The sequence below is a fragment of the Hirsutella rhossiliensis genome (assembly GCF_020360975.1).
Source record: "Hirsutella rhossiliensis strain HR02 chromosome Unknown scaffold00015, whole genome shotgun sequence".
Taxonomy (NCBI): domain Eukaryota; kingdom Fungi; phylum Ascomycota; class Sordariomycetes; order Hypocreales; family Ophiocordycipitaceae; genus Hirsutella; species Hirsutella rhossiliensis.
In genome coordinates this window covers 1,668,395-1,696,086 of record NW_025408681.1, presented here as the reverse complement: position 1 = coordinate 1,696,086, position 27,692 = coordinate 1,668,395, and the positions used below count along the sequence as shown (strand labels likewise).

Sequence of the window (27,692 nt, the reverse complement as noted above, 5' to 3'; positions counted from 1 at the left end):
AGCACGGTTGGTAGGAGAGCTGCAGCCGCACCGGTGGACAGCAGCGGCCACAATGGGCTTCTGCGGACGGACGAGGCACGGGAGGGACGGGAGGGCAGGGCAGGGGCAATCAAAGTACATACGTAGGTGGGCAGAGCAAGGAGACGGGCAAGACATGTGAAAGGGACAGATTGTTGCGCTTGAATAGCAGATCGATGTGGATTGACCGATGATGATGCCCGATTTGCACAGCATCAGGGGTTCCATGGCGACTGGTAACCCAGGCCACGCGTGCGGTGCTTGTCGGGACTAGCACAGCTGCACAAGTAATGTATGCCTGCCTTACCGTGATGATGTATGGACCAAGTAGGTAGGGAGTATTCGTAGATGGTCAAAGGCAGAGCATTGGGTACCCACATGGTGTATGCGTGGTCGACGATGGCCGGTATGAAATTGGCAGGGCGAGCCGTGCAAGCCCGTTTTCCGATTTGAGCTATTGCGCTTGTAGGACGCAGCGAGGCCAAGGATCTACGGATACATTCGCATACGATGCTCCCGTTGATGGCTTGCATCTCCCCAAGGGTGATGGGACTGGCGATTCCAATTGCCACGATCAAGGCCAGTACCAGTACTGCATGCACGTACAGACCGAGCTTCAGAACCGTCGGTACAAAGTAGCCCGACATGCGGTTGGATAATAAGCTTTCCAATATTGCCTCGCGGGTTTTTTTAGTCGACACGCCACACACCGGGGAGAGAAGGAGGCTCCTCCATTGTGCGTGCTTGACAAAGACAAGGCGCAGGCACCGTAGGTAGGTAGGTTCCTGGGTAGGTACCTGTACCCAAGGTAGGTAAGGTACCTCCCCAAGTACCCCTCTGGACGTACCCAGGTATCTAGGTAGGTACTTGTACCACTCCTCCTGCTGCCGCTGCTGCCACTTCACTCACTGCCCTCTGCGTCTACCGCCGCCGCCCGCTGCGGATAGGTACGACCTAAGGTAGACACTACAGAAGGTAGGTGCTAGGTACCGCTTGGTAAGGCCGCGCAACGCGCCAGGGAAAAAAAAGAGCCAGGTCACCACCACGCACCATCCGCATCGGATCGTCGACGGAAACCTCCCACCTACATACTCTCTCGACTCTGTTCTCTCTCTCCACAGACGGCCCAGCCCGGGTACCTTGACTCCAAGCCCCCCTCCCCACTACCACCGTTGGGCTTTGCACCACCAACTGGCTCTCGTCGCCGGAGCCTCCGCCCTGCCGCGTACAGCCAGCCCGTAACCGTATCGTCTTGATTGTTTTTTCTACCTACCCGCCGGCTCGCAATCTTGCCTGCCTCGTCCCAGGCCCGGGCTCCCAATCGACACCCGGCTTCGAGCCCGACGACGCCCCACCGACTGGAGCCGTTCGAGTTGGCTGCAAGGTCCGACGCGAGGTCACCGTCGTCACCCAGCGATCCGGATAGGACTGACTGCTTCACCGAACCCTGTCCGTCGCGCGACAATGTCCATAAAGTAAGCCTTTCACCACAAACGACTCGTCTCCTCAACTCACTCCCTTGCCACACGCCCCCCCTTCTGCCCTACCTACTCGCCAGAGTCATTCTCCATCTACATACACAATTTCTTCTTTGCTCTCCCCAGCCCCCCTTCCCTTTTCTCTCCTCTCCTCTACCCATGTAGCAGCAACAAACATACATATCCTTTCCCCCCCACACTCCCTTCTCGACCTCATGGAACCACATGGGTCTTAGTTGGTCAAGATGGACAATCCCCAGGACTACCTCTTCACCGGCCGAGCCCCCCTTCGCCGTCCAGCTGATCCTGACAATCCCGACAGCTGGGTTATGCTCAACCAGAGCGGCTTTGTCAAGCTCGGCAACGAGCGCATCCTGCAGAAGCTCGAGTCGAGGATATCCTGCGATCTCTCCGTTCCCCAGGAGCTGAGAGCCCGCTGCACTCCCTTTCACCGCAAAAGCGACAAGGGAACCCTGTTCCTCACCAACAAGAGGGTGAGTTCTGCCGCACATGACTGAGGTCTTGTTGCTCATGTCCCTCTCCAGATTGTCTACCTGCCGGCCAAGCCAACGCAGGAGCCCAGGTTTGAGTCCTTCAGTGCTCCAATCCTCAAGTTTCAGGACTCGAGCACCTCTTCCTCCATGCTATGGGGCTGGGTCTGGAAATCAGACTGCATACCCGTCTCGGGCGGCGGCATTCCTCCGGATCTGCCTCGTATCGAAGTCAAGTTTACCTTTTCCGATGGCGGCATGACGGATTTCAATGAGATTTATATCCGCCTGCGCGAACGTCTGTTCCAATACCAGGAAATGCGCCGGGAAATGGGGCCCGGTGCTGATATTCCCGACGAGCCGCTGCCGGCCTACGAGCCCCAGCGAGGCCAGCCGTCGGAGCCCTTGGCGACGCCCGAGGTACCGCGCAATAACAGGTCCGACAGCTCCGCCAGCCGCAGGGCCCCGGACGAACCGCCTCCAGATTACGACGAGGCTCAGGCCCAGCAGCTCAGCATGCGGCTGGAGGACCATATCCGCGAAGGCGCGGACAGGGGCAGCCGAGAGGAGTAGCGCCGCTGACGAGCCAGGCATCTTCTCCTTTCAGCCTACTGAGCACACACGGCCCCGGATCGTGCCCCGGGGGTTGAAGTTTCAGCCTATCCAATAGAGGCCCCGACACTTTCTAATCCCTGTTCCAGAGCCACCCCTTCAAAGGGCGTTGAGATATTTCTTGACGTGGGAGCGAGTCGCCTCTGGCCCAGAGATGTTGTCCTGTCAGGGCACCTTTCGCCTTGATTGAACGGACAGGGGGGGCATTGGCACCGCATGCTTGGCACAATACAACCATGATGACGGGGGCTTGTGTAACGACTGTGCAGGGCATCTGTGACAGTAGGCTGGGCAAAACGCGGGACGGCGTTTTCAAACATGGGTTGTGGAAAATTATTCAGCTGGATGGGAAAAAAGGTCTCGCTTACTCGGTATACCGTACGAAGTATAATTCCACGAAGGACGGGATAGAGCCCCGGTAGCTTCATTGATTGAACTAGGGGTACGTACCTACAGCTGAGCATCCGAAGCGTGACACATCACGTGCCTAACTATGGCGGCCACCTGGCCAATCAAAGCTCGCCAATTCCGGATCAATTCCGGATCAGTTTTCGCTCCGTCACTTTGGACCGAGAGCTTCCGACCTCTCACGCTCTGGCCAGACACAGCAAGTCACAACCATCATCGCACCACCTCGTCGCTATGGGTCTCCTGGACGCTTTTTCCGAGATTGTCGGGGTCGTGACGCCATGGAGCGTCGTCGAGGCCGAAGCCCCATCCGAGGAGCCCAAGGTGCGAACTGCCCCTGACGCCAATCAGTTTTGATCCCTCGACGACCTTTGGCCCTGTGCTGCGGCAACCCGGGGCGGACTGGTCGAAGAAGCTTCTCGGGAACATTTTGATTGACCAACGCTATAGGAGGATCCGGCTGCCGAGACGAAGAGCGAAGACGATGGCCCCCCCGCAGAGGACAAGGCCGAGTCTGAGGACGCCAAGGAGGAGGAGGAGGAGGAGGAGGAAGAAGAGGAGGAGGAGGATGAAGAAGAGATTATCGACCCCAAAGAAACTCTCGAAGAAGGTTCGTCGCGTCGCAGGCCCTCTTGCACATCGAGCCTGGATGCCCTGGCGACTCGAGGCAGTTGTTTGCACCGTGACATGGCGAGCGCTTGGAAGGCCTGATTGTCCCTTTGCTGCATGCGTACTGACCGATTCCACCTCCAGAGTGCAAGAAGTCCGCGCAATGCGCCCCCGCCAAGCATCACTTTGACGATTGTGTGGAGCGCGTCCAGCAACAGGAGAGCGAGGGCGAGGCCAAGGAGGATTGCGTGGAAGAATGTACGCAGCCCCCAATATTTCCCATCTGCCAGACGTGGCATGTGGAAGACGGTTTTCTCTGCGGACCAACGCCGCTGACGTTTTTGCAGTTTTCCACCTCGCGCACTGCGCCACGGCATGTGCAGCCCCCAAGCTCTGGTCGAAGCTCAAGTAATGCATCGGCAAGCTTAGAACTCAACCGCGTCTTTGGCCTCGGGGCGTCTGAACAAGGAGAGGCCTGGAAATCGGTGCTCTTCAACAAGCTCTTGTCACTTTTTTTGGGGCGAGCCGGCAACTGCTCCGCCGGGAGAGCTGCGTCCTTGTACGATCTACGTGAAACTGGAAGTCATGGGCCCTGATGGAGAGACGTCGCCTTTCCGGCTCGGCGGTCCCGCCTGTATCATAATGCTGCAGCGCCCTTGAATAGAAATTTCCCTCTACTAACCTTGCGCTGTGGGTTGCCTCTGCGGTGACTTTTTCCAGCACTTGGGTCTCGAATGGGATGGTCCAGTCGTATGGGCACGGTAGGCTTGGATGTTTGGAAATGCCGGTTTGCACTGCTGCTGCAGAACGGGACGACAGTCGTGCTGAACTTGGGGTGCTCGTCGGGCCTCGACGCACGCAGGCCGACGAAACTTGCGGCCGAGTGGGTTCAGCAGACTTCAGACAAGACCGTTCACCGTCCACGGTGGCCACAACGATAAACTTGGACATTGATCATGTCGAGGGCTGAAACGACGCAGCGAAAGGCTTTTACCAACCGACAAAACGGCATCTGCTAAGTTCAAAAGAAACCTGGTGAGAGTTGCCGTCCCTCCCCCTTCACTCCCGTCTCACGCGTTACATTTGTCTCCGAGAGTTTGCTAGCGGCTCAACCAGCGTCAAGACCAAGGTGTGCTTCTATGTCTGTCACTTGGGGGCGGCAGGACCCGCTGCACGAGAACCTCGAAGGGGGGTTCCTGTCGATGACGGCCCGACGAGATCGGACGAGTTGCCCGAAGCGGCAGGAGGCCATCGCAGGTCCCCAAATTGAAGGGCGGGGGAAGCTGCTGTGTGTGAACCGCGACATGGGGATGGGTATTTGGGAGGCCTTGGGGCCCTGCAGGACACGGGCGGCGTGGTCGTGGTGCTGCCGCGGGGACTGTGCGGTTGGATGCCGCGTCTACCAACCTACCTACTGCTACCTAACATTGTTTGGTCTGTGCCGTCACACGGACTTTGGAGAAGATGTGAGGCGAAGAGGTGTCGAGCGATATGGAAATTGATTTGGGGAGGGGGTGTTTCCTTGGTTTGTTGTGTTCTTTTGGAAACACCCTCCCCCTCCCCTCACCCGTCTTTCTCTCTTACATCATTCATATTATTTTACAAGGAGTATGTCAGTCGGAGTGCATTACAGTACAAGCAACTTCTTCTCCATTCCCGGACGGGAGGGCGGAGCAGGGGAGCCGCTCTCCTGTGTGCCAAGAACAAGCACACACAAGCTCATTGGTGTAGTAGGGAAAGGCCCGGCAAGCCGGAGAAGGCGATGGCCGGCTCCGTGGGCAAGGGGGAGGAGTGGAGTCGGCGGCGGACCGGGAGGGTGCTGATCTCCCGCGCTGTCGGGATCAAATATGGCTGGACAAGGAGAAGATGATGGTCGGTGCTTTGCGGCTTTACATGGTTCCAGAGTCTGCTCCACGGACGGCGGCAGTCTGTCGACGACATGCGACAAAATATGGAGATGCTTTTCTTGTCCAGGCGTGAGGAGGGCACAGGTGCAGTGACGACAGATGGGCTGGTCTCAAGGTGAACGGGGACAAGGGATGGACGAATGCGTGGCAGGAATGTCGTCGAGGCCGTGAACCGAGGCAGCTGCGGATGAAGGGATGATGGAAGAAAAACCATTTACTGGGTGCCGTGGTCAACACGCTCCGAGGCCGGAGGTGTCCCCGGAACCTCTTTTCCTTCCTACCCTGTAGCTGGAAACGGCTGGCGTGTACAGAGGCAGACGTCATGCATTCCTGCTGGAGCATGACCACATCAAGACCCAAAAAAAAAGGGTGCAGATGGAGAGGGCGAGACAGTACCAAAGTAGTCGGGCCAGTGAGCGGGCCAGTGAGAGGGCCAGAAGGGGTGGGAACTTTTGAAGCAAGTCGCGCTACATTGAGCCCTGGCTCACATGTGATTCGAAAGCCATGTCTTGCGTTCCTGTGTGGCCGAGCCGAGAACCAAGACGCCGTCCAAGTAGGGCGCGCGCTATTAAGGTAGCGGCGGTGGGCGACCACGGCTTACGGCCGATGTAACCAGCCTTGCAGGCTGTGGTGGCTTTTTGACGATGAAGGGAACATTGTGAGGAGGGCATGTGCGGAAGCGTCGGTTGGCCCAGCAGAGAAGCAAGAGACTTGTTCATACCACCCGGTTCGTCCGCGGGCCTGGCATGGGGTGGGAAAAGCAAGCTGCCATGGATCTCGCCTCGTGTGTATCCGTATCCACGCAGCAGCTGGCCGGCCCCATTTCCTCGGATGCGGCCCGCAGGCCTCTCGCGCGCGCGCACACACACACACACAGGGACGGCTGGTTCTAGACGACGAAAGCTGTGGCCTCCATCCCGCTGACACGGTAGATATGGATAGGCAGTGACAGCGACGCCCCCCCCCTCGGCCGGTTGAGCTCGCCGATGGAAAAGAGGCGTCTTGACGGCCCATGTGCCCGCAACAGCAGCAGCAGCAGCAGGCACGCAGAGCGGGTGCTCGACGAGCGACACTGTCGGAGAAGCCGATGCCGCGGGAGCCGGGGCGAGGAGCGGGCATACGTCGGTGAGCTCGGGGGGTCTTGTCCGTGTGTGCGCGGCCTGTGGGAAGAGGCAGCGGGGCAAAAAGGAGACAGCTGGAACGTGTCTGGTGGAAAAAGCAAGGTCTCTCTCTGTGACAGTGAGATAAGGTTGGCCCACTAGCACTGGCCCCCGCCTTGGCAGCGCTGCAGGCTCCATACCTTCTATAACGGTTGGCCCTATTTTCCACCCACGTTGATGTATAGAAGAAGTAAGTTACTTATGTACGTATTGGGAATGGCGGTCCCCGCAGTGAACTACCCTGCCACGGGCACCCTCGCCCCGCAGTGGTGGCGCGTTGGCTCCCCGTCGTCGCCCCCGGATCGACCAACAAGTGCACTGTAGAGAGCCCCAGGCATGGCGTTTCCTGTGCTCTGAAGTACAGCTGACCGTGTTGACGAGGCCTGTCCTGAAGTGTCCGGGAGTTGAGGCGACACAGGCTCCACGTTTCCCCACTGAAGGTGGAGCTAATCCCTACTCAGGCGACATATGGTCAAGAGCATTTCATTGGCTGGAAATGTTATAAGTAGAGAGCATGGGTTAGATTAACTGAATTCATGCATTATTTAGCTATTATAGATACCTTTACAATGGGTGCTTTCCTTGTTACTATCTTAAAAATACGACAACATATTCTATAGCTAGCTTTGAGCTTTAGTACCATCTTTATCCTGAATTAGCTCTACTAATCCCAACTAGCCGTGGCTAACTAATAAGAGCAGGATTAGGAGGAATGAAATGCATTTTGATACCTTACGTAGATTAATGATTTACTAAGTATAGGTCGCCCGAATAGGGATTGGCCCCACGTTTCAGTGGCGAGACGTGGAGCATGGGTTGCCTCAACTCCCTGACCATAGATCGTCTTGTGTATACCCTCGACCCTCTCTGCTGTGCTGGTCTCGAGGTACTAATACAAGCCTCGACCTCGTCCTCCCTCCCCCTCCCTCGTCCTCGTCCTCGTCCTCCTCGCATCTCCAGGCTCCTGGTTCAGAATCCTCCTCCTCCTCCTCCTCTGTCTCTCTCTCCATTCCTCGCTCTTTTTCCAGCGCCAAAAGTCGTTTCAACATGCCAGTCGTACGTCACCGGCCGTCCGCCACGAGCTGATGCATGACCCCATCTGTGCGCCATCACTCGCAACCCAAAACGACGCCGAGCCTCCATCTCTCGTGCTTCCGGTCCTCAACTCTTCTGCTACCGAGTCTATGCGAGGCCTTGGCCTGCCAAGCCAAATCCCTTGTTCCTGCTAATTAGTTCGTCTTTTCCTGGCGGCACTTACTCTTGCGGCCGGCCACCCAAGCCCGGTCCCCCCTACCACTCTCGCCCGCCCTCCTCCTCAGCCGCTGCTCTTCGTCATGGCCAAGGACAGCAGCAGCAGCAGCCGCTCTCCTGGCACCAAGTTCGACTTGCAAGAGTACGACCTCGTCGAGCGCCAGCCCAGCGCCTACCACATCGATGAGCCCGACGGCAGTCTTGCCAATGGCCATCCCAAAGAGTATCGCACCTACAAGAGGCGCTGGTTCGGCCTCGTCCAGCTGTCTCTCATGAACATTGTCGTGTCCTGGGATGTAAGTCTCGCCTCGACGACCGTAATAACCCCTGAACCGCTCTCTGACAGTCCCCAGTGGCTCACGTACGCCCCCGTGGCCGACGCCTCGGCAGAGTACTACGGCGTCAGCCTGGAAGCCATCAACTGGCTCAGCATCGCCTTCTTCCTCGCCTTTGTCGTCGTCTTCCCCTTCGCCATCGCCATCATCCACCGCGGGCCCAAGCCCGCCTTTCTCGTCGCCGCCTTTCTCATGCTCATCGGCAACTGGATTCGCTATGCCGGCTCCACCAACCCCAACGGCGGCCACATCGCCCATGCCATGGCGGGCGAGATCCTCATCGGCTTCTCCCAGCCCTTCATCCTCGCCGCCCCCACGCGCTACTCGGACCTTTGGTTCACCGACCGCGGCCGTGTCGCTGCCACGGCCGTCACTAGTCTGGCCAACCCCCTGGGCGGTGCCCTCGGTCAGCTCATCAACCCTCTTCTGGTCAAGAAGGCCAGCGACATTTCCAACCTGGTCCTTTATGTCTCCATCATTGTATGTCCCCTTCCCCCTTCCCCCATGCCGCTTTCCTTTCCTCACCAACATGGCCGCTCGACCGCTCGCCTGTTGCAACCCAGCAGCGTGCAGTGCAAACCTCATGCTGACACTCCCACAGTCCACCGTCTGCTGCGTCCCCGCAATCTTCGTCCCAGCCAGTCCCCCCATTCCCGCCGGTCCGTCATCCCAAACCCCCAAGCTCAGCCTCGGCAAATCCCTCCGTGTAGTCGCCGGCTCCCTCGAGATCTGGCTCATCCTCATCCCCTTCTTCGTCTTCGTCGGCTTCTTCAACTCCCTCTCGTCTCTCCTGAACCAGTTCCTGGTGCCCTACGGCTTCACCCCCGACGAGGCCGGCATTGCCGGCGCCATCCTCATCTTCGTCGGCCTCGTCTTCGCCGCCATCAGCTCCCCCATCCTCGACCGTACCAAGGCTTTCCTGCCCGCTCAAAAGTCCATGATCCCCATCATCGCCGTCTGCTATCTTGCCTTTATCTGGATGCCCGAGACCCGCACCGTCACCGGGCCTTACATCGTCCTCGCCGTCCTCGGCGCCGCCAGCTTCGCAAACGTCCCCATCGCCCTCGAGTTGCTCATCGAGCTCAGCCACCCCCTCAGCCCGGAGGTCACATCCACCATTGCCTGGGCCGGCGGACAGCTCTTTGGCGCCATCTTCGTCATCATCAGCACCCCCCTCACCGCCGGGCCCGACGGCGACCCGCCCATGAACATGAAGAAGAACCTCATCTTCCAGGGTGCCCTGGCAATGGTCGTTTGCCCGCTGCCGCTGTTCCTCGGCGCCTTTGGGCGCAAGGACAAGGTGCTGTTGAGGCGCATCGAGATGGGCGACCGGAGCGGGAATACTCTCGCGGCATAGCCAAGGAGACGGAAGTTGTCCGAGTGATGGGCATTTTACTTGGTTTTGCGGCACAAGCGTCATGTAGTGGCTGGCCAACATACGCTCGCAGCACGGCGCTTTGGAGGCGGGTTCAAAGTATTTGACGGATGACCATGTTAATGTCGCAAATGTGAATGAATTAAGTTATACCCTTAGCCGAGTCGGTCGCGTCGCTCCACGGCGACTGACCTCACGCTCTTTGGATCTAGTTCCAACGAAAGAAAACTTGTTTGAGAGACGTACCATTTTCCTCGCCATGGGACTAATTAAATACCACCTATGTGCACAGTCCTGGCGAAGAAGCGTCACGATGGATGCCACATTAGACATCCTTGGCCAACTCTTCTTTGTCCAGAATGGCTTCCCACGTGGCCCTCATCTCCTCCACCTCCCTCCAACAAGTGGCGCCAAGCTCCTCAAAGCGCACAATGTCCTCGGCAGTGGCGTCGACGACGCCGTGCTTGCGGCCAATCGACTTGCGGAGGACTTGGTAGGGCGAAGCGGCGGCGTCGTCGTCGTCGTGGGCGCCGACGACCTGGACGCGGCCCTCCCAGCCCCAGCCCTCGACCTCGGTCTTCTTGACGTGGACGCGGCGGTGGCGGTCCGAGGAGCTGCCCCACTTGACGCGGTGGGCGCGGGCGTCGTCGAGGGCGTCCTGGGGCTCGAGGGCGAGCCACACGGCGGCCTTTGCGCCGCTGTAGCCGTCGACGGTGTGCCAGGGGGAGCCGAGCCAGCGCGAGAGGATGAGGGAGAGCTCGTAGGCCCAGAAGAGGAACCAGGGGACGGGGAAGAGGGTGCTGGCGACGATGCCCGGGTGTGTTAGGTAGACTTTGGGTGGCTGGACAACAGGAGGTTGCTGCGTCTTCTTCTCGTCGTCGTCGTTGTCGTCGTGATCCATGGTCAGCCAGCGGGAGGAATAGGGCCGCGCGGCGGGGAGCGAGTGCGTCAGGGCGAGCACGTCGGTGAGGCGCTTGGCCGACTCGTAGGCGGCGGGGCCGTTGAGGCACTGGAAGTCGTCGGGGGAGAAGACGCGGCTGACGGCCTCGAGGCTCGACGACCACACGATGCGGCCGGGGGCGAGTGCTGGCGTAGACGACGACAAGGGGGGGCGCCGGCTGAGAAGGGGGAGGAGCTCGTGGGCGAGCATGTAGTGGCCGAAGACGCAGGCGGTAAAGACTTCGCCGAGGAGAGGAGAGGCGGGCTGTACCGACATCAACAGCACATTCTTCAGCGGGAGTCGGACGGCACCGCACAGAGGAAAGAGAGACGAGGGCCTTTCGTGGGAAGGGAGAAACTCACGTAGTAGCCGTAGCTCTGCCGCTGCTCGTTGAGAATGGCGGTGGGCAGGGCGGTTTTGAAGTCGGGCCAGGTGACGGACTGGATGAGGCCCTTTGTGAGGATGGACCAGACGGCCAGCAGGTAGTTGCAGCCCTCCCAGCCGCCGTACGCCGCGTTGAAGACGACGCAGTCGAGCCGCGGCACCCTCACGTCGCGCAGATACTCGTCATCGTCGTGGCCCGGCTCCGGCTCCGGGTTACTCACCCGCCCACGCACAAGCCGCCTCGCAAACGCCCTGACGCCCGCCAAGTCGCACAAGTCGAGCGTCAAGCCAAGGACATGAATCCTCGCCACGGCATCCCGGCACGCACACCTCCCCCCCGCGCCGTACAGCCGCGCCGCGACGCGCCGCGCGTGCGCGCGCACCTCGCGAATCGCCTCCCGCGCCTTGGCCGCCGACCGCGTCGTCGCCAGCAGCACCAGGTGCGCCGCCGGGCCGCGCGTCGCCAGGAACTCGTCGACGAGCCGCTGCGCCGTGCCGAGCCCGACGCCGCTGTTGGCCCCCGTGATGAGCACGAAGAGCTGCTCGTGCGCCGGCGCCGACTCCCACGGCGCTGACGGCGCGGCCTTGTCCGCCGTTGTAGATGCGCTGCTGGCTACCATGACTTGTTTTCCGTGACCTTCAACCTCGCCGTGTTTGTCGTCGTCGGCCGTCGTCGTTGATTCGCCAGGCAAGGATGGGGGCGTGCGCCCTCGAGCTTTTCCGATGTGGTGATCCTGGCCGGTCGGAGGAAGGGGAGAAACTGCGGTGTAGAAACAGCAGCACAATCAAACGCCAATGGCTTTGAGGGTGAGAGAGTGTGTCGTCGTCCGAGCATGTGAGACAGTATTTGCCGTCAAGGTTACGGGTACGAAGAGCCAAAGCTCATAGCAGGGTCCTAGCAGGGTGCGGGTGCGGGTCCAGCGTCACCGCATTTTGTCACCAGCAGCCCACCATCATGACACGAGTCTTCGAGCATCAATCTGCAGCACTTGTAGACAGACTGTTTCCTAGCTAGCTTTTCTGCTTATGACCCCCAGAACCCCCAAGGCCCTTCCTCCGCCACATCGCGCCGAGGTTGTGCAGTCGCGATGCAATACTCCTCACTAGCTTCGTAGCTTGCCTTGTATATATAGATATAGTGCCCCGTTGCCTCACTTTTTCGCCCCAGCACGAGCATTGCCTCGGAAGCCAAAGCCCCAGCCTTTCTGGGGGTTTTTTTTGAACCGGCACCGAAACCTCGAAATCGGCCTTTAGCCTACTCCTTGGCCCTGTCAAGCGCCTCCCGGACTGCCGCCAGAACCAGATCCTTGGCCTTCTCGACGCCGTCCTCGCTGCCCACAATTTCAATTGCCTCGTCCTTGGCTTGATCCCGCGGCACCTGGATCTTGCAGCCGCTCTGCTGCCGGATAGAGTTGACCTTGGAGCCGTTGGGCCCAATGACGTGGCGATACGTCTTTGGATCCGGAAGCACAAGATAGCCCGTCGAGTCATTCTGCTGCGCCTGCTCCAGCGCCTTCTGGATCGTTTCCTTGGCCTTGGCCACGTTCTCGGGCGTGCCCCTCAAGACCCAGGCAATGTCGCCCTGCTCCCCTGACGCCGTCTTCACCACCTTCCACGAGTGCACATCCGCTGTCGCGTCGGCGTCGTCTGTGATCAACGGCAGCGCTCCGTCGTTGGCCCTGGTCGATGAGTCGGACTTGGCCGGCACCTTCTGGCCCGCATGATCCACCGTCACCTGGTAGTTGTTTCGAAGCTGACGGAAGATCTGGCCGTTGTTGGACACGGCGTGGTGGACACAGCGGGGGATCTGCATTGTCTCACCCTGCTGCTGCTTGACAATGTCCAAGATGTGCTCCTTAGCCTTGGCCACGTTCTCTGGTCGGCCCGTCACCTTGACGCCGGTGTTGCCGTCGCCCTGCCGGGGCACGTCGATGGACACAGTCAACTTGGACTCCATCTGGCGCTTGACGTCTCCGCCGCGGCCAATCAGAGACCGGTGGTTGTCAATGGGCACGTCCACCACCTCCGTCACCTGGCTCCCTCGCTCGGCCACAATCTCTTGGATGCGCTTGATAATCTTTTGCACGACTTCGGTCCGCCCCTCAACTTTGATCGTATTGCCGTCCGCATCCTGTTTGGGAAATTGGATGGTACGAGCAAGACTGCGTCGATCGTCGGAGCCGCCGGCCTCCACCACAATGTTCCGGAGGATGGAGCCTGGAGGCTGGTCAGTCACTGGGCCTCAAGGGCGCACCTCGGAAGCGAGCTCTTACCGCCAGGGCCAATCAAGGCCTTGTGAAGCTTCTTGTCCACGTCAATCGTCTGGACAACGGTGTCGTCAAAGACGGCACGCTTCTCCTCGAGCACCTTGCGCGCCTTGGCGACCTGGGACGCAGTACCCTTGATCAAGATGTCCACAATGTCCGTGTCACGATCCGCGGGTACGTCGATTCTGGCACCCGTAGCCTGCCGCAGCTCGTCCAATGCAGCGCCGCCCTGGCCGATCAGGGATCCGACCTGCTTCTGCTGCACCGGGACTGCCGCAGTGACAGAGTGCTCCTCGAGGTACTTGTGGAGGGAAAAGATCTCGTCCCTGGCCTCGTCGGCACCCTTCTTGGGCCCGCGGATCATCACCTCGTCCGGCGCCTGCTGCCGGCGGGGCTTGCCAGTCTCGCTTGCCGCGTCGGCATTGGACTGATCGTCGGCCGCATTCTTCGCAGATCGCGGGAAGAAGATGAGAACCTTGTAGCGATTCTGCAAGCGGTTGATCTGGCCGCCTTGCGCCCCAATCAGCTCCCTATGATACTTGGGGTCAATCTTGAGCACATGCGTCGTCTCATCCGCCAGGGCGCGGCCGAGGCTGAGGATGTGAGACCGCGCAGCTTCAGCCTTGGCCTTGGGGCCCTTCAACTCAACCTTCCCGTCTTGGACCTGGATCTCGACGTCGAAGCGGTCGCGGAGCTCCCTGATGTTGCTGCCTCCCTTGCCGATGAGGTGGTTAGCGTACTTCTGGGGGAAGTCAAAGGTCAGGGTGAATCCGCGTTCCTTTTCATCCTCCTTTTCCTGCTCGACAAAGGCCGCGGCCTTGCTAGCCAGCGACTGGACCGCAGATTCGGGGCCGCGGAGCGTGATAGTCGTGCCGACCTTTGTTACCCTGATAGGGATCTGATCCGACGATCTCTTCTCCTGTTCCTTCTTGATGAACCTTCGAAGTCTTTCGTGGAACTTGGGGGGCACGTCCAGAGATGCACTGGTGATGGCTTCCTGCTTGTTGATGAGGTCGAGGATGTGCTTCTGCGCATCTTCGAGGCTCCTTTGAAACGCCTGGATCTCCGAATCCGACGGGCGGGTGCGAGGAAGTTGGTAGAGCCCTTCAGTCGGTTCTGGGCCCTCGTAGACCAACAAGACTGGGGCGTTGGCTTCCGAGGTATCGGGAACAACCACCTGAACACCATAGTCCTGTTTGACTTTTGGCGTGATGTCGTTACGCAGGTGTTGGTGGAAGAATGGGTCAATTGGAATTGCCTGCATTCGTGACGGGGGGTGGCCATTGATGATGCCGGTGATTTCAGATTGCGCCCGGATGGCGTTCTTGCCCTCTCGGGAATACAGCTCCCAAGGCAGAGCGCCGTCCGGCGAGAACGGAGTGTTGATGTGCGCGTTGTACAGCTTCTCGAGACGGTCAATCTCCCTGCGATGCCGCAGGTAGCGAGTGACATAGCCGGCATGGGCAGCAGCTCCGCCCGGAGCGTTGCGGTGGAATCTTGCAACATCAATGTTGGACATTTGCATCCCCATGGCCAGATCCATGGCCTTGTCCAGAGCGGCCGGTACTCGGTCAGCCGGCCCGACCACGGTCACCGTGTCGTCCTCGCCATCAGAAGGCAACAAGATGGCACAGCCGGTCTCGGCAAAGAAGTCTTCGGCCGGGAGACCTCGGCTGCCGACGATGAACTGATGCCGGCCTCTCTGGATGGACAGCTGCTCTGTCTCGAGCTGCTTGTGGAGTTCGGCTGCCTGACGCTCAATCTCGGCACGAACCTTTTGAACGGCGGCTCGGTCTCCAGCAAGTTGAATGTGGTCATCGTCAGCCCCGGCGGGAGAAAAGACGGGTCTTTGACCGGGACCGGGAGCCACCGGCGGCGCAGCGCGCACAAAGGCCTGGTGAGCAGGGACGCGGATCTGCACGCCGTTGTTGTCCTCCAAGGTCTGCACGAAGGAGTTGCTCGGCCCAGCGATGAAGGGATAGAAAGCTGCGGGAATGCCGCGGACCTTTGTCTGCACGTTGGCCGCCCGCTCTCCCGCGATTTTGAGAATCTCGTTCCGAGCCGAGGCGGCGGAGAGAGCATTGCCCTCGACGATGACGTCAATTGTAGTGTCGTCGTCCTCGTCTAGAGCGGGATTGTCCTCGACCTTGGGCAGCTGGATCTTGGCCCCAGTCTTCTCTTGGAGAGCCCTGATGGTTGAACCACCCTTGCCGATGATGTGGGCTCGTGCGCTGTGAGGAATGGGGACTTTGACAGAAGTCTGGTACATGTCAGCCACGGAGTCAATTTCATGGGCAAAGAGGTTCAATGCGCAGTTCGTACTCTTGTCCCGATTTGCTGAACCAGGTCCTTGAGCGCCTGTTGAGCGACATCCTGGGGCCCGGTAGCATCGAATCGGAGACGACCGTTGGAAGCCGTGGCCATGGTGACGTTGGCCCGGGACTTGCGGTTGATGTCCTTCATAATGTCCGGAATCGGGCGCTTCAGTTGGCCACGTGGCAGGATGAATTGCGGTTCCAGGGTGACAGACTCGACGTTGCGGCCAGGGATGAACATGGACGGAGTGGCGGCCGGGGCTGGGGTAGCAGCGCCCGAAGCCGGTGTCGAGGATCGCGAAACACCATTGGAGGCAGCACCGTTGGATGGGCCATTGGCATTGCTCTTGGCGCCCCAGACGGGAGCAACATTGACACTCTTACCCTTGGGGGCTCCGAGCTCGGGGAAGAGTTCATGCGACTGGGTGTCGAGGCGTGCTTTTGGACCCTGGCTGTCTTTCTGCTTGCCCGCGGCCTTTGCGCTCATGGACGGGGCTTGCGAGCCGGCGGAATCGGCGGCGGGCTTGACGGGCTCGTCCTCGTCCGGGGCATCCTCCACAGTGACGTGGTGGGGAGTCTCGGCGTGCTTCTGGAGAAGCTTCTGAGCGGCAGATTCCTCGCCGCCATTGACGAGGCCAGCAGCGGATGCAGTGTTTCCAGAAGACATGTTTCGAGCGATGCAGGCGACCGAGAGGAGGGACAATTGTTCTATTCAGATGGGTAGTCGTTGGGAGTTACAACTATTGCATAGGTATGGTGAGCAAGCCATTGCCATGGACAAATGGGGTCGGGGTAAGTGTGCGCTGGAGCGAGTCCCGGCGCACCTGCTCGACGTACCAGCGCTGGTTACTGGGCGTAGCAAAGTCGTCTCTCGCACGAGCAGAGAGACGGTGGAGGATGGCTTTGGGCGGGGGCTTTCCGAGAGAGTACAAGACACGCTGAGAAGAGTCGATGGTGCCTAGAGCATGATGCTGACACCAAAGACAACGGTTACCGGTTACCAGAAGAACAGACCAGAAGAGGCGGCGGAGACCAGAGAGGCTGAGGACGATTCGGATGGACAGCAGCGATGCGAGACGAGAGATGACGGCGAGGTGGAAGTTTCTCCAGCCTTCCTCGCCAAGTTCACGTTGGCTTTTCTGGCCAGTCAGGGATCTGGCCGACGGCGGTGAAACGGTCCCCACAGAAAAGACGGAGCGGGAGTGGCCCTGAAAAAGGACAGGCCATTAGGTCACGGGACTGATCAGGTGACTTGGCGACTTTGTGCGTGCTGAACGGTGGGCAAAGACCACTGCTTACTGTACCTAATGTACTGCCTTACCTAAGGTACCTTGAGGCAGGTACCTACTTACCTTAGTGGGCTCGATGTTCAAGGAAGAATCGGGCGGTTGGGTACCTAATTCACTCGGTGTCTTTCGGGCATGTACTCCGTGCAACGTATAATTTCATGACACGTTCCCTTCAGATGAGGTGAGTGGTCGACCCCTCAAATGCCCCAGGGTGATGTGGCGGAAAATCTGTTGATAGGTACCAGAGGGGGTGTGGGAGGGGCAGCTGCGCCTGTTCCATTATTAGGTAGGTAGGCTGCAGTGGTTGACGAGCTCGAGAAGACGTCGACTTGCCTGTTTTTTTATCTTCACGGGAGGCTAAACTAAAAATGCACACTAATCGATTGCTCGCCGAGGATGCATGCCAAGCAAGCCTGGAGTCTGGGGAACGAGCGATTTGCGTCTCCGTGAATGACCTCGCCGAACCCTCCGCATCGTCAGAAGTTTATTAGCCGAGGATCATGGGTCAGGGGCTAATACTGCTGCAGCTTAATCCCACGAGGGATCTGAAAGACAAGGCAGATGATCCGACGACCGAGAGCAAAGATCGGCGACAGTCGCACACACTGTACGGCGGTCCATGGACTTGAACGAGGCAGAACAAGTAATTTAACTTATCTGGGGGAGCCTCCGGCCCAGACGGATGACCTTGGGGCTTGCCTTTGCTTGCTTGGGACTCTGAGTAAGGTCCAGGTTTCATTGTTGTCTGATTTCCCGTGATTAAGAGAGGAAAGGTGCCCGCCCGGTGAGCTGCAGATATCTCGCTTCCCGGATGAGATGACTTTGGACGGGGCCGGAAGACAGATATCCAATCCAGCGGCGACATTGCCGATGGTCAGGATGCAAAGGTGACACCGGACGACGCTTGAAGAATCGTCATCTGTACTGTACAGCTACCTGGCTTGATGCCAAGGCCATAGGCTTCCTAGCCCGTGCTCTGCATCGCCGATGCGCTTTCCCTTGAGCATGCGAGTGCTATTAACTAAGTTACTCCGTAGTCTATTTCGGTGCCAGGATTGCCCTCGTCCTCGAGGCAGACTGCTGGGATGGAAGCGCTGGAGAGGCGGGGAACTTGTCTCAAACGCCTGCCAACAAGATGATTTGTTGACTTGCTTATTGGGGTGCGGTACCTGCGCCTCCATGTCTCGAGGCCGTTCTTTGGGCTTCTTCCAGGGGAAGCAGAGAGGCTGGAGCCCGGGCTCGCTGTCTGTTGGCGGCACTGGAATTGTCCGTTCACTGACGTTGAGGCTTGCTCGCATTACTGTACGGTACATGTCTGAGCCGGCCGTGCCCTCGACAAGCAAGGCTTGGATGAGACGAGAGCAATCAATCAAGGGGCCATGGCAAGGATAACCCGGCTACACGAGGGCCAAACGCCGGCTTCGCGCCCGCATCCCCGACCTCCATGCGTCAGGTAAGAGGCCGATGCCTTGGTCAACAAGGCGCGACGCGTCGGCTGTCCCCTGGGCTCTTGGAGCAGTTCCCTTGTCGGTCTGTTGGTGGCGCTGCGGCCGCCCAAAGATGCAGCGGCCGTGACGCCCGCGCTCGCTCGCCCACCTACCCTAAAGCGTGGTTCCTGAGCCGCCGGAAGCAGCAGCGGCCCGAGGCATGTGCGGAGCCTGCGCCATGGAAGCCGACAGACGCTCATTTCGATTTGATTCTGGAGATGGGTCAGGGAGGTATGTACAGTCCGTATGGAACACATCATCTCGAGTAGCCGTGCAGCATGCCGCGTGTACCGCATGTGTGTGCCTCAGTAATGAGACCTCTGTCGCTGTCATGGTTGCAGGTCTGCCTGTAAGTACATAACTGTACTCGGGCAGCGAACCCTTGCAACGTCTTCATTGTTCTCGCCTTGGGGGGCGAGCATCGGACCAAGGACCAACAGCCAACGGACCAGAGGTCGTCGCCCGCCCGCAATGACGGTGGTGCCTGGGATCATGTCGTGGATGCGCTTTTTGTTGCGCCCACGACGAGATGCTGAGCGTTTCAGATTAGGAATGCAAGCTGGGTTGGGCCCCTGGCAATGAGCTTGGCCAAGCCAAGCCAACTTGCATTAGTAAGGCCTCCAAAGTGATATCATGTTGTGTATTGTGTATTCTGCCTGAATCGCAGCCTCGATGAAGCTCCCAGCGGTCTTGCTTGAAGCTTGTGTTCCAAGTAAGGTAGGTAGGTAGGTAGGTAGGTAGGTAGGTACTGTATTGGTACTGTACACTGTACAGTACATGTGGGTGTTGATCGGATGAGGTGGAAAAGTCAAGTGCGCCTACAAAGTACCCTCAGGGCTTTCCCATCCAAGTGCACGAGTGGATCTGGTTGGGTGCCATGCAGCCATCCAACCACTGAAGCTCTCTGCCTCGTGTGTGTTGTAACCCCAGAGCCAACTGCACCTCACAAGGCCACGAGGGGCTGCCACGCCGTGACAGAGGGCACGGGAGCTGTGATGCACGTCTAGCCGCGGGGGATGTTTTGAAAGAGTTGCAAGCGAGTTGTAGGGTCATCCACTCATCAACAAAACAAAGCCCTGCCTCAAGCGTCGTTCGAGGTACCCAGGCAGGTGCCCGCAAGACCCACCCGGGCACCAGGGACAGTGCCGGCACTGTACAGGCATTCACACAGACGGGACCTGCACTGCACTCGTTATGAGCGAGAGAACACCAGCGCCTTTGAGCGATACTTGCTGCCCCGCGCCAGGTACATCGTCTTGGCTCTGGTCGGTACAGTACTTGGCAGGACTCCACAGGGGGTCGGTCACCACAGGCCGGCATCGCAGGCGGGAGACGTGCTTTTTGTTTGTTGCTGCCCTCGCCGAAATAACCGACTGCTCTCGGTGCTGAACCTAGCGTGCCCAAGCGGTGCGCACTGTACAGTACATGTCCATGCCCACATGCCTACTAAGGCAGGAACATGCCTCGTACTTATGCCTCTGTAGTGCTGCACTGGCGGGGGCGCTTTTGGTTTGGGTTGCCCTTGGAGCTAAAAGTACCCGTATCGACGTGCCCAATCTGCAACATGGCCTCGAACGGCATTGACAACAGCAAGCAGACGCATTCTCATCAAGTCCGGGCTGCCACTCCCTCCGATTCATTTCCAGCCCTTTCTCTCTTTTCATCCGCTCGTTTTCTTCTCCTTCGCTCGCGCGTTTCACGAGCGCTATTCTCTGTTCCGCCTCTCCCACCGCCGCCGCCGCCCCCTCCTTCCTTGCAGCAGAAAACACATTGGGGCGAGCAAACAAATCGGTACCTCTCGTCCCAACTCCTCCCAACCCGTAGGTACGGGCACGGCCTTCTTTCTTACCTGTACGGATACCCGTCAACAAAGCTCACCCCTCCCCCCCGCCCATCAGACGTACACTCCCCTCCCCCCTTCCCTCGCTTTCCGTCCGTCCTCGACCACTCCTCTCGACACCAGACTGACAGTGACAGCGATAGTCGAGCCCGGGCCCGTCACCTGAACGCGCCCACTGCCACCACACTCGAGGTGCCCGGCGGGCTCCGTCGACGCATGCACAAAGGCACCACGCACACGCATGCACGTGCGCGCATGTACTGTACTGCTGTACAGGCACAGCACAGTACCCCAAACACGTCCTTCTCTCGCAACCACGGCTCGACGGGTACCGGCCATTGTTTATTGCCAGTGCGCAGCGCCCAGAGGTACCTGGCGCCGCTCCACTGGGACATCTGCATCCCACGCCATCGCGCGCTCTCTTTTGGCACGCCCGCCCACTCCCGCTCTCCTCTGCCTGCGCCGAAATTGGCCTTTGGTGGTAATAAACGGAGCCCGCAGGACCGCTCTGCACACCCTCTGCCCCGGGCCGCTCTCTGAGACCTTTTTTAGGTAAGGGTGGCCAACATCATGGACGGCCAGGGCTTGCCTTCCAACGGCCTTTCTCAACGTCGCAAACTCGTCAAGAAACACCCCGCCTCCCCATCATCCGCCTTCGACTGCGGCTTCGACGCCCGCTCCGTCGACAGCAGACTCAGCTCCCAGAGCCTTTGGCCTCCCCCCCGCGGCCGTTCTTCCTACTCCAACGCCTCCAACAACAGTTCGTCTCCTCCCTACGCACAGTGGTCGTCGAATGCATCTCCCGTCTCGCCCCAGGCAGGAGATTACGCCGCCTTCAGCGTCGGCACCACCAACCACCCCAGCGCCTACTCCGCGCTCGCCAATCCCCCGAACCACCTTGCCGATCTCCACCCGCGCCGCCTGAGCCTCAAGGTATCCGACGACCTCCTCGGCGCGCCCTTTGACGGCGCCGCCATCCTCAGCCAGATTGAGGCCAGCGGCCTTGCTAGTCCTCGAGCCTCGCTGCAGCGCCCAGACGCTCCCCCGCCCCCCAAGCCCGCGACCGACTCCCAGCTTGCCAGTCCGGCTCCCCGATCCGCGGCAACCTTTAGCAGCATGGACACCTCCGACTCGGAAAAGGTGCAGATCGCGAGGATGCCCGAGAGCCAAGTCACGAGTCCCAAGCGCTTCTCCGACGAGGCCAAAGAGCCAAAGCCGGGCATCTTGCGCAAGAAGTCAGGCCTCTCTGCCATCGTCAACAGCTTGGTCGGCTCCCAGAAGAAGCCTGTCATATCTGCCCCGGAGAATCCTGTCCACGTCACACACGTAGGATACGACAGCTCGACCGGGCAATTCACTGTTCGTCGATTCTCCCGCCCCCCACCCAACCTCTGTTGGTCCTAGCGGCCATGGCAGGACGGTGCTAACTCGCGTTTGTGCAGGGTCTTCCCAAAGAATGGCAGCGGCTCATCAACGAGAGCGGAATCCCCGAAAAGGAACGAAGGGAAAACCCGCAGACAATGGTGGACATTCTGCAATTCTACAAGGAAACCACAGAACGGCCTCCCGAAGACCAGAGTCTGGAAAAATTCCACCACGCGGCATCTCCAGACATGCGTCACTACGGCACACCCCCGTTGAATCCGACGTCGCCGGCTATGTACCCTACCAACTACATGGGTAAGTCTCCAGATCACGGCTCTTGCCCGCTGCTCGCGAACTCCCTTTAACCAGTTTTCAATTTCCAGGAAGCTTTGAGAATCCTCGACCTCCCCCCCCCGTCCCGACAGCTCGTAGCCAGAAACCCTCGCCCGGCAAAGACATGATTCCCAGCCGACCTGCACCGAAGCCTCCGGTCAGCATGAACAACAAGTCTGTGCCGCCGAGCTCGTACTCGACCAAGGACTCGGGCATCGGCATGTCCCAACCAGTGGAGGATCCTGCGTCTAGCTTCTATGGCCAGGGCAAGGCCGGCGTGCCCATGCTGCCGGAAGAACATCGTTCACGGTCCAACTCTCGTGCCAACGGACAGTCACGCTACAGCCCGCCGACCCCTCAACCGAATCACGCCGCCCAAGCGACCGCTTATCAGCAGGCGCTCATGCAGCAGCAGCAGGAGCAGGCCTTGGCTCAGGCCCAAGCGGCCATGTCAGGCCATGTCGGCCGGGCGCCGAGCAAGAGACAAGCGCCTCAACAAGCCGTGATCCCCGGTCCGCATCACGTTCCCGGCTACGGCCGGCCGATTGAAGCAAACGGCCAACTCGCACACCGCCAGCAGCCCGGCCACGCCGGCGTTCCGGCGGCGAGACCACGACAGCGTAACCGGCAGAGCAATGGGGTCGACGTGATAGCCTCTCTGAAGCGTATTTGCAACGAGGGCGACCCTCGGGATGTTTTCCGAGGTTTCACCAAGATTGGGCAAGGCGCATCTGGCGGCGTGTTCACGGGCTACGAACGAGGGACCAACCGCCTCGTCGCCATCAAGCAGATGAATCTGGAGCAACAACCCAAGAAGGACTTGATCATCAATGAGATTCTGGTCATGAAGGACAGCTCGCACCCAAACATTGTCAACTTCATTGACAGCTACCTCTGCGGTGGAGAGCTCTGGGTAGTGATGGAGTTTATGGAAGGCGGCAGCCTCACGGACGTGGTCACCTTTAACATCATGACCGAGGGCCAGATCGCCTCAGTTTGCCGCGAGACGCTGAAAGGGCTGCAGCATTTGCATTCCAAGGGCGTCATTCACCGCGACATCAAGTCGGACAACATTTTGCTCTCCAATGAGGGCAGCATCAAGCTCAGTAAGTTGAGCGCAAGCGCACACATTGCCGAGGTCCTTCACTGACCCAACACAGCCGACTTCGGCTTTTGTGCCACGATCAACGAGGCGCAGAACAAGCGCACGACCATGGTGGGCACACCATACTGGATGGCGCCAGAGGTCGTCACTAGAAAGGAATACGGCCGCAAGGTTGACATCTGGTCTCTTGGAATCATGGCCATTGAGATGATTGAAGGGGAACCCCCATACCTGACGGAATCGCCGCTGCGGGCCCTCTGGTTGATTGCCACCAACGGCACGCCGCAGATTAAGAACGAGCACGAGCTCTCTCCCGTTTTCCGAGACTTTCTCTATTTTGCGCTCAAGGTGGACCCGGAGAAGCGAGCCAGCGCTCACGATCTGCTCAGGGTAAGAGCATTCCTTTTCCTTTCCCGTCTCCCCCATAACATCTCGAGTCGCTACCGGCTTCCGTCTTCCGTACTAACGCGCGAATCAGCACGATTTCATGAAACAGTGCGTTGACCTGGCGCAACTATCGCCTCTCGTGCGAGCCGCGCGGGAGCAGCGGGCTCAGGAGAAGGCCCGGAAGCATTAATCGGCCACGATGTCTCGTCCCAATTCTCAGAAAATGACGTGGCAGCTGTCGACTGACCCCGGATGCCGGTGCCTGGACGAAGTGGTGACAGCCATACATTTTTGGACCAGCAACTGCAGTCGATCATGCCGTGTCACAAACCCACAGGGTCACGCGAGCCCCACCTTCCAGATGGAAGGGAGCAACGCTAGCATCGTGAGAATTCGGGAGCAAATGGCGAGATATTTCCTTCTTTGCATGCGCCAACCTTCGCCACCGCGACGCGGGCGACGTCGACCTGGTGGTCGGATAGCGCAACCACGACGAACTGGCTTTCTTCCTTTCCCCCCTCGTGGAAGGCACTGCGAGGACAGCCGAGCCTGTCCCTCTTGAGCGAACAACTTGACTGCCTGGTTGTCCCTATCTCGAGCACGGAGACACGATTCCAGCGATTTGGTTTTGAAACAAAAGTTGCCCTGCTTTTGGGGAGCATGAATCTCCCCTCTTTCGCGGACAGTTCTTTTCTGCTGCATAGACATTGCGTTGCCGCCCCGTCTCTTGTCTATGCCGGGCCAAGCTGGTTAATGTACTTCGGACAACCGGCGGCTGGTCATGGATGGCATTGGATAGTGGAGCAATTCCGTCGGCATTTACCTCCGGTTGCTGCATTCTCCTTTTTTTCCCCCGCATGGCGGGATGATGATCCTTCTGACGATGTGGAATGCGCGAGGTGGCCATTGATGCCGGCCGGCACGATGAAGCAGAAATGGAGAGGAAACTTGGCGATTCTGCAAGGAGCCGAGGCAGGGGAAAGGGTACTAAAGGGTACTAGAAGCGATGAGCCCTGTGTGCAGTGAGCATGGGCAAGGGTCCTTAGCCGATGATGGCCCCTGGGAGTGGATGGCTGGCTTGCTTGTGCGATCGCAAAGCGATTCGATAGCAACAGTTGAATGCCAAAGCTGGGCCCATGGATTGCGTGCGTGTCCGTCGGAATCGTGGCCGAGCGTGTCCGCTCGGGGTAAACACAGTGGGACTGGAGTCAATGCGAGGTTTCATGGAGATGGTCAAGTCGGCACACTGAATGAAACGAGGGCCCAAACGCCACCAAGAATAGGGGGACTCGAAGCAGTCGCAGAAGCTGGCCAGGATATATGATGGCAAATCATTAAGCACTTTCGCTAATGTATTCATCTAGACCAGTAGTGCCCCGCGATGCCGCCCTCTATTCCGAATCTGTATGGAAGCATGCCTATGCGGCCATTGTCCTCTCTATGATCCTCTATATCCGATGCTTTTCCCCTCGCACCCGTCTTCTCTCTCGACAGCCAAAAGTAGCTCACACAAGGTCGGAGACGACAGCTAAACCTCCGCGCACACATGCGAGTATGACAAAGAAAAATAGGGAGAAATCCTGAACTCCAAACATGAAATGTCAAGATGCAGGGTGACAAGGTGAGTGGCAAAGACGGCCACTACGATGATGGTGGATGTGAGTGCAGAGAGCCGTCTAGCGGTCTCGCGAGATGGTGACGGGGGGGGCGACCTAGTAGCACGAGTAGCCGCCGTCGATGAGGACGTTTGCGCCCGTCATGAAGCTGGAGGAGTCGGAGGCGAGGAAGACGCAGAGGCCGTTGAGCTCGTCGACGTCGCCGAGGCGGTCCTGCGGGGTGAGAGACCTCCAGATCTTCTTCTGGGCCTCGAGGGCGGGGACGCGGTTGAGAGCCGTGTCCATGTAGCCGGGGGAGATGCAGTTGACGCGGATCTTGTACTTGGCCCACTCGGAGGCAATTGACTTTGCAAACTGGATGACGCCGGCCTTCGAGGCGTTGTAGCAACTCTGCTCCTGCGGATAGTTGACGACGGAGCCGGACATGGAGGCGACGAGGACGATGCTGCCAGGCTTCTTGGCGTCCATCATGGCGCGGCCGACGGCCTTGGACATGAGGAAGGTTCCGGTGAGGTTGATGTCGATAAGGCGGCGGAACATTTGCTCGTCGTAGTCCTCGGCCTTGATGTTGGAGTCTGCGATGCCGGCGGCGTTGACGAGAACGTCGGGGGCGCCAAATTGCTCGGTGACGGACTCGACGGCGGCGTTGATGGCGTTGCCGTCACGCACGTCGACGCGGTAGAAGGTGACGGGCAGACCCGACTTGTCATGAAGCTCGGCGGCGGCCTTGTCACCGAGTTCCTGGTTGACGTCGAAGAGGATAATGTTCTTTGCGCCAGCCTCGGCACAGGCACGAGCCATGTGGTTGCCGAGGCCACGAGCACCGCCGGTGACGAGGATGGTCTTGCCAAAGACGGTCATGTTGCGCATCGTGTGTGGCATGGAGGCGTAGACCTTGCTGCTCAGGGGCTCGACGGGGGCATCGGGGCTATCGGCGGGGAGCCGGGGCGCGGCCTCGGGGACCTGGAGGGTATGCCTGTCGCTCTGGCCGCTGGCGCCGAAGACGGTGAACTTGACCTCGCGCTTGTTGGTATGCGTGTCGGAGACGCGCAGGGCGGACGTGGCGGAGAGGAAGCGGGACGGGGTGGTGGCCTTGATGGCGCGACGGGGGGCGGCGGCGCGGGAGAGCCGCAGGGCGTTTCGTGCCGACGAGGCCATTATTGTGTAAGTTGTGATGGGGAGAGGAGGAAAGGTGTGGTCTGTCGAGGAGAGGAGGGGAAAAAGGGGCGAGAGGAGAAGATCTCTCCCTCTGTGTCTCTCTGGTCGAGGGACAACTTGTAGGGGTGAAGTAAGGGATTAAGAGGTTAACGAAAGGACACAGCAGGGAAGAAGAAGAGGAAGAAGAAGAAGAAGTGATGAGAGTGAGGGTGAGAGTGAGGAAGTGGAGAGTGAGAAAGAGTTGAGTGAAGGAGAAGAGGTGAGAGGGGAGGGAGGGGGAAAGGAGAGCGCGCGAGAGCGAGCTGATAAGTGAATCGAGGGCTGGTCTTTGCTCTCCTTGACCGCAACAGTGGAACCTCTGGTCCGTCCTGGCGACGACGACGGAAAAGCTCTGCAGGTTGGACCCCGAGTGGGGAGGGGGGAGGGGCCCAAATCTGGCGGCGTTGCCAGGAGTCGGGAGGAGGCTAGCAGGGGGCGTGGGATGAGGGCCTGGCGTGTTGGTCGGGGGCTTTTTGCGCTCTACTTTTTTCTCGCGTCTGTTTCAGCGACCGTTGGACCGTCGGAGGGAAAACAGAGAGAGAGAGAGTGAGAGAGAGAGAGTGTGTGTGTGGTGTGTCCTCGTCCTGTAACAGAAACGGGTGGCGAGGTGAACCGGGAAGGAAGGTAAGGGTCAAGGCCTGACAGCGGATGTTCGGGATCGACGAAAAAGAGAGTTGAAGCTGGCGCAAGTGAATCTCTTGGCGCCAGGCGGCAGCGAAAGAAGAGTCAAGCAGGGCCCGCAGTGCCGAAGAAGTGGGTAGCTGGGATGGATGGGATGGGAGCGAGAGTCGGCCCTCCTTTTTTTGGGCTTGTCGTCGATGAATGACTCTTGAAACTGTGCGGTGTCCGTTTCAAGAATGGTCCGAAATCCGTCGACGGTTGTCCGCTCTTCTGCCTCCTTTCTCTTTGTTAGTTGGATGAGTAGCCGGGGAGGCAGTTGGTGAGAGGGCGTGAATGGCGGGCCGAGGAAAAACGGGTGCAGGTCAACGGGGCGCGCGCGCACACACACACAACCAATATCCAAGAGGGTGTGAGGCACGGGGGGACCGAAAATAAAGGAGTCGAGGTGGAAAATAAAAACTGGGGGGAAGACAATTGGCGAAAATGAAAATGAAATACTTCATAAATACAAGGAAAAGGGGGGAGGGCTCCGTGGTTATGAGCGAGCTGAATAATGGATGAATGGGTGCGATATCGGTCTGCAACCATATAGACAGCTGTTGAGACAAACGGTTGCATAAGCTGTAGGAAGAGAGCGAGCCCCACGGGGTGTTTCTTGGGCTTTCTCTTTCCGGGGGGGGGGACTGGAATGTGAGGGTGTCTCGGATTAGATGGCGGCTGGAGAGCACGACGAGAATGATGGCCAGGCATTGCCGAGTCGATGCTCGAGCAAGTCGGTCCACGAGCTGATGATGGTCTACAAGTCGGTCCATGAAGGTGTTTAACGCATTCTACTTTCCTGTCATCGGTCGTCTTACACATGAAGACTAGGTAGGGGGACAGACAAGGCAGGGTCGGCTCAG

General features: G+C 59.0%; 7 protein-coding genes across 7 annotated transcripts; 4 read left to right on the top strand and 3 right to left on the bottom strand.

Annotated features, from left to right (window-relative positions):
- Positions 1-1,741: 1,741 nt before the first annotated feature.
- HRG_10411 (WW domain-binding protein) lies at positions 1,742-2,560 on the top strand (the record flags this gene model as incomplete). The annotated part of the gene is made up of 2 exons (XM_044868882.1): positions 1,742-1,990; positions 2,042-2,560. The coding sequence occupies 2 exons, from the start codon at positions 1,742-1,744 to the stop codon at positions 2,558-2,560; spliced, it is 768 nt and encodes a 255-aa protein (XP_044716237.1).
- A 681-nt stretch (positions 2,561-3,241) lies between these two features.
- On the top strand, positions 3,242-4,028 carry HRG_10410 (ubiquinol-cytochrome C reductase hinge protein; the record flags this gene model as incomplete). Its single annotated transcript, XM_044868881.1, has 4 exons — positions 3,242-3,331; positions 3,458-3,617; positions 3,761-3,874; positions 3,964-4,028. 4 exons carry the CDS (start codon positions 3,242-3,244, stop codon positions 4,026-4,028), a joined length of 429 nt encoding a protein of 142 aa, XP_044716236.1.
- A 3,989-nt stretch (positions 4,029-8,017) lies between these two features.
- Positions 8,018-9,626, top strand: HRG_10409 (major facilitator superfamily domain-containing protein; the record flags this gene model as incomplete). Its single annotated transcript, XM_044868880.1, has 3 exons — positions 8,018-8,230; positions 8,288-8,749; positions 8,871-9,626. The coding sequence occupies 3 exons, from the start codon at positions 8,018-8,020 to the stop codon at positions 9,624-9,626; spliced, it is 1,431 nt and encodes a 476-aa protein (XP_044716235.1).
- A 343-nt stretch (positions 9,627-9,969) lies between these two features.
- Positions 9,970-11,588, bottom strand: HRG_10408 (3-ketosteroid reductase; the record flags this gene model as incomplete). The annotated part of the gene is made up of 3 exons (XM_044868879.1): positions 9,970-10,848; positions 10,947-11,130; positions 11,194-11,588. The coding sequence occupies 3 exons, from the start codon at positions 11,586-11,588 to the stop codon at positions 9,970-9,972; spliced, it is 1,458 nt and encodes a 485-aa protein (XP_044716234.1).
- A 635-nt stretch (positions 11,589-12,223) lies between these two features.
- Positions 12,224-16,217, bottom strand: HRG_10407 (KH domain-containing protein; the record flags this gene model as incomplete). The annotated part of the gene is made up of 5 exons (XM_044868878.1): positions 12,224-13,185; positions 13,242-14,067; positions 14,122-15,495; positions 15,558-15,811; positions 15,857-16,217. 5 exons carry the CDS (start codon positions 16,215-16,217, stop codon positions 12,224-12,226), a joined length of 3,777 nt encoding a protein of 1,258 aa, XP_044716233.1.
- Positions 16,218-20,736: 4,519 nt separating this feature from the next.
- On the top strand, positions 20,737-23,546 carry HRG_10406 (kinase; the record flags this gene model as incomplete). The annotated part of the gene is made up of 6 exons (XM_044868877.1): positions 20,737-21,525; positions 21,609-21,846; positions 21,915-22,021; positions 22,070-22,970; positions 23,025-23,359; positions 23,448-23,546. The coding sequence occupies 6 exons, from the start codon at positions 20,737-20,739 to the stop codon at positions 23,544-23,546; spliced, it is 2,469 nt and encodes an 822-aa protein (XP_044716232.1).
- Positions 23,547-25,068: 1,522 nt separating this feature from the next.
- Positions 25,069-26,130, bottom strand: HRG_10405 (enoyl-(Acyl carrier protein) reductase domain-containing protein; the record flags this gene model as incomplete). Its single annotated transcript, XM_044868876.1, has 1 exon — positions 25,069-26,130. The coding sequence occupies one exon, from the start codon at positions 26,128-26,130 to the stop codon at positions 25,069-25,071; it is 1,062 nt and encodes a 353-aa protein (XP_044716231.1).
- Positions 26,131-27,692: the final 1,562 nt, after the last annotated feature.